This window comes from Monopterus albus, unplaced genomic scaffold (assembly GCF_001952655.1).
Source record: "Monopterus albus unplaced genomic scaffold, M_albus_1.0 scaffold31.1, whole genome shotgun sequence".
NCBI lineage: Eukaryota > Metazoa > Chordata > Actinopteri > Synbranchiformes > Synbranchidae > Monopterus > Monopterus albus.
In genome coordinates this window covers 5,531,765-5,537,084 of record NW_018127911.1, presented here as the reverse complement: position 1 = coordinate 5,537,084, position 5,320 = coordinate 5,531,765, and the positions used below count along the sequence as shown (strand labels likewise).

Sequence of the window (5,320 nt, the reverse complement as noted above, 5' to 3'; positions counted from 1 at the left end):
CAGCAGGCTCTAAATCGGGCCGTGGAGTGTGTGGTCAGTGTCAGCAAAGGAGTCAGCCAGTGGAGCAAAGAAAGGATCTCCAAGGTAGGTTTGATAGGTGATAATTTCTTTCTAGACTGATAGTTTTATAGTCTACCAGCTAAACCCCTTACATCTGTTTTACTTTATGTAGAGAAAAATGAATGAAAGACGGATGGCGGCTCTGAAGCAGGACAGTTCAGGCAGTGAATCAGAGGATGGAGCAGCAACATACAGGAGCCTGGCAGGTGGGAGAGGACGTGAAACTTCACCTGATGTAACTTAAGCACTTCAGCAATTCTTATTTTGTCCTTGCATCCATATTGTTTTCAACATGCAGATCAGAACACTATGCTCTGATCATTAGCTATTGCACCACAGTCACTTGATAATCAGATCTCCTTATTTCACAGCTCAGCAGAGCAAAGCCCTATCTGACTAGGAGCAGATAGATGTATTGATGGACTGACATAAATACTGTATGTCAGTGGCATTTAAATCTCACTCGGCTAGAGCAGCCCTTTCAACCACATTCCAGACTAGCTAACATGGAGCATGTAAGGTCACTGATTTTATGAAAGGAGGACAGACGTTGAATTTAAAAGTTGGATATGAACATGTTCTGTAGATACATCTTAGAATCACAAACCATTCCAGTTGTCAAGTCAAGTTTAAAATGGCAGCTATTTATGGTAAAATACAGTATATGATATTTAAAGCATCCTCTGACTTGCAAAACGTATTAACAGGGTCAAATAAACAGCAAAGTGAATGAAGGCGAAGTATTCTTTCCAAGGGTCAACACCTGCAGCTACAAAACTTTGTTATAAACAATTATTAGATTACAACTATCCCTGAACAATTCTTTAGTGTAATTATAAATTACATAATAATTATATAATAAGTCCAATTGAACCAAACATTTTTAATGTTTAGATACATCCTATTTACCCACTTTCTTTATTCTATAGAGGGTGTGACATACCTTCACACAATGTTGAATGTTGTGATGGGGGCACCATTTTGGGAGGGATGCATTATATTTACCTGCATACATTCTTGTTGTGTTTGTTGGATGGCACAAACACTGCAAATGAGTCAATTCCTGTCCTGTCTATGCTCAAACTAATCACTGAAGTGGACATTTGGGCATAGTTGAAGCATCCACTATTATATGTAGCTGCATGGGATAGTATTTATATTTTTTAAATAACTTATAGATGTATGTAGTGTATATATCTATGATGTATAATGAGCATGATCACCCCAAAATGGCGCATTTACCCAAAATTCTAAACAGTGTGACAACAATTTCACATCCTCTATCTGATTCTGTCCTCCAACCACTTTAGCAGATGGCAGCACCTCAGACGTTTCAGCATCTGTGATTCAGGCCATCCCATTCCAAGCCAGAAACTACTACAAGAGTGTGTCTGAGAACAAGGAGATAGTCAAACTGGTGTCTGTTCTCAGTAGCTCCATCAGCTCCACCAAAAAGGTACACATGCTTTCATTTCAACAAGAAGATTTTGATTGATGTATATATTGTAACATGCAGTATACAGCTGGCCAACACTGAACATTCAGTACAGAGCTAAGAGAAACTAATTAAAGAAGCATACAAAAGATTTCAGCATTGACCAGAAGTAATTTTCACAGTGTATTTTAATATTAATGACCTGACATAAAAAGAGGTTACCTTGTCATCTAAATGCTACATATTGAATGATTCCCATGTTCTCAATAGTGTAAGTCCTGTTTATATTGATATGCAGGAAGTGATGGCAGCTCTAGACCATTTTAGCCGTTACCATCACATCTGGAGAAAAGATCATGAAGACACCATGCACAAGTATGGAACTCTGACTCTTACCACTGAGAACCAGTCAGTTTTGTTTCCTAAGCATGAAACTGCTGCCATCATTCCAGTGTTTGTTCTTGGTTTGTCTTTTACAGATTCATCCAGGGCAGTCCCTTGTTATCAGAGTTTGAGAGCCAGATTCTGTTCTACCGAGATCTGGAGCTACAAATAAACTCAGAACCAGAGTATATTACAGTAGGAGCGATTGCTCTGTACACAGGTCAGATTAAGTTTGACCAGTATGAAGTATAGTTACACTTTAGCCGATGCATCACTGATCTCTACATGCCCTCTTGTATTTATTTGTACCAGTGGACTTGAAGATGTCCCTCACTGCTGAAACCAAGAACTGGATGGTGGACTACGGACTGTACTGTAATAGGAAGTACCGCTCAGAAATGGAACAGATCTTTGCTTTTATAGATGAGGCAGGGAAGAAACTGAACCGGCAGATCAAAGACCTGGATGACATTCGCATTGCCATGGCAGCACTCAAGGAGATCAGAGAGCATCAGATATCTATTGATTTTCAAGTAGGACCTATAGAGGTAAAGCACAGTATTATTTCTTTTACACAGTTGCTGTTCCCTCTTTCATGCACACACAAATGCACACATTGGGAAAGGAACCATTTTCCTGTTTCAGTGGTGGACATGAGAGCATTTCTTTAGTGTTGTATGTTATAGTGAGACTGAATATCAAATGCAAAGTGTATAATATGGTTATTGTGTTGTATATGAGTATCAATATACCAGTAAGATTTATGAAAACACTTAGGTTATCTTCTTACCTCGGACACCTACCAATCCACGCACAGCGTTTAGTGGGAAAGTGAGGGTGGGCGGGGAGTTGGGTACACTTGAGTTCATGTTGTTTGAGTTCTTGTGTTATGTTGTATTTTGTTAAAAATCAATAAATATTACAAAAAAAGCATTTAGGTTCTGTTTCAGAAGTGCAATGGCAGTACACATGTATGTATGATTGTACAGCATTTGTAGGAGTTGGGTGAATTTTCTTTTTCTCCTCCCAGGAGTCTTATGCCTTACTTCATAAATATGAGCTGGTAGTGGCAAAAGAAGAGGCAGATAAGGTGGACACGCTGCGTTATGCCTGGGAAAAGCTGCTGTCTCGGAGCACAGAGGTACAGAATGAGTTGGTGGCCCTGCAGCCAAAATTCAGAGGAGAACTGCTCAGCAATGTGGAGACCTTCATTGAGGACTGTCAACACTTTTACCAGGATTATGAGAAGGTGAAGAGAAAGTGTCTGTTAAAACCCTTAAAGGCTCAGACAGCCAAAAATAAAAGAACCTGCATGCAGTCTTGTGTTAATTTCCCATGAAAGTATTTATTTTAAACACAGCGCATCATTAACATGGCTTGATTAAGGCTTAATTTAGTAAGAGTGCTGACAAAGACTTTTTTCCTCCGCTTCAGGATGGCCCCATGGTGATGGGGCTTGCTCCTCAGGATGCCAGTGACAGACTCATCATGTTCCAGGTTTGCTACTGAGTCCGGCATAACAATTAATTTAATCATTTATCAGTCGGTCAGCGTGTTTCTGGTTTGGGTCTGGTAATTGACCTGCTTCCCCACAAAGCCAGTTTCATGATAATAATGTTCATAGAGGAATGCTTTTTTGTTTTATCCATAATGTTCATAGAGGAATGTTTTTTTTTGTTTTATCCATTGCAAATGACAGAACTGGGCTTCCGTTTTCTACAGTGTGAAAAATGTACACATGGGGAATCACACATATTTAGCTTCAAATGCAGAAAAGGCTGAAAGCATTGCTGCTAAATTAGATCATTCTGTGTAATTGTAATTCTTACTACCATTATGTGATGCCCAAGCTGATTATAAGTATTTTGTTGCCATTCTTCTCCTCTTTAGAATCAATTTGACAACCTTTTTAGGAAGTACATCACTTACACAGGTGGAGAGGAGCTGTTTGGACTTCCTGTTACTCAGCATCCTCAGCTTTTGGAGATCAGAAAGCAGCTGGCTCTGTTGCAGAAGTTGTACGGCCTTTACAACAATGTCATTGAAACAGTCAATGGTTACCATGATATTCTCTGGGCTGACATCCACATCGAGAGGATCAATAATGAGCTACTGAACTTTCAGACAAGGTTAGACAGTTTTTTTTATTGTGACATTAATCTTAATGCCACTTTAAAGTTAATTAAAATTATCAGTATTGAACTGTTCTAACCTGAGTTTAGCTGCCCTGAGCTAAACATAAAAAGTGAACAGTGAGACACTTTTAAACAAAGCATGACAACTCAGCCGATGAGGTTTTGTGCTGTTAAACTGCAAAGGTGACTTTAGCACATAGTAATCTGGCAATCATGTTACCATGGAAATTGGGTGACTATCAAACTTAAAAAATAACCATATAAATAAAACAAATACATAAATAAATCAACTGATCCAATTAGCTTTTTATGAAGTTATGGGTTAAAATGTTTTTCATTAAGCAATGCATGGATGTGCCAAAGAGGCTCAGAAAATACAATTTAAAGTATTCCATCAAGTGAAAAACATCTCTACTCTTGAGTTCTCCTGTAACGGGAGTTGAAGGCTGTAAGCATTTAGCAGTTCTAAAGGGAACATGTGCTGATGAAGAGACAGGACAGCTCCTTCCTCAGGCAGAAATACTAGCTATCATTTTTAAGCAGTGTTGCTAAGGCCACATATACGCCTGGCCTTTTGAACTGTGTTTCATGTAGACTTAATCTCAAGTTTGGAAGATATTTATTACAGAACATTATATTCTTTAAATTGCCAGGTGTCGCAAGCTGCCCCGTGCACTGAAGGAGTGGCCGGCCTTCTTGGACCTGAAGAAAATGATTGATGAGTTCAGTGAGTGCTGCCCTGTACTGGAGCTCATGACTAACAAGGCTATGATGACGCGCCACTGGAAGAGAATCACTGAGGTCAGTGAAACAAGGCCACAAACACACCACTGTGGATGCCAGTTATTTACATTTAAGACCTACTGTTACATTTACCATATGCACTGTAATAATACAGTAGGAGCTGTCATGACATAGAGCATGGTATGAATAGACATTGACCAACAAATCTATCTCTGTTTGTGACCAGGTAACTGGATATACCTTTGAGGTGGAAACTGAAACATTCAAGCTATGCAACATTATGGAGGCTCCTCTGCTCAAGTATAAAGAAGAGATTGAGGTAAGAATGAATAGTTGGCTAGTTGTGCAGCCCAAAAAGATAATGAAAGTGCCTTTGTTTTTATAAAGCATAAGGTGGATAAGTAAGTGGATGAGTGGTGGATAAGTGTTGATCTAATGTAAATTGTATTATAATATGTATAAATATTTCTAAATATTTAAGTTGTTTTTGATATGTTATGTGAAAAGAATGAAGGTTAACAGTGGCATTATTCTTCTGCTGTGTAGCAACCATTAATCTTGG

General features: G+C 38.8%; 1 protein-coding gene across 1 annotated transcript in view; it reads left to right on the top strand.

Moving 5' to 3' along the window:
• Positions 1 to 5,320, top strand: part of dnah5 (dynein, axonemal, heavy chain 5) — a 96,386-nt gene that overhangs the window by 28,159 nt on the left and 62,907 nt on the right. Inside the window, 11 exon segments of the mRNA XM_020596903.1 lie at positions 1 to 84; positions 173 to 266; positions 1,371 to 1,516; positions 1,794 to 1,870; positions 1,975 to 2,099; positions 2,192 to 2,427; positions 2,910 to 3,128; positions 3,314 to 3,376; positions 3,770 to 4,008; positions 4,668 to 4,815; positions 4,985 to 5,077. The exon segment at positions 1 to 84 is cut by the window's left edge and continues 16 nt beyond it. Of these exon segments, the coding sequence (XP_020452559.1) occupies positions 1 to 84; positions 173 to 266; positions 1,371 to 1,516; positions 1,794 to 1,870; positions 1,975 to 2,099; positions 2,192 to 2,427; positions 2,910 to 3,128; positions 3,314 to 3,376; positions 3,770 to 4,008; positions 4,668 to 4,815; positions 4,985 to 5,077 (1,524 nt within the window).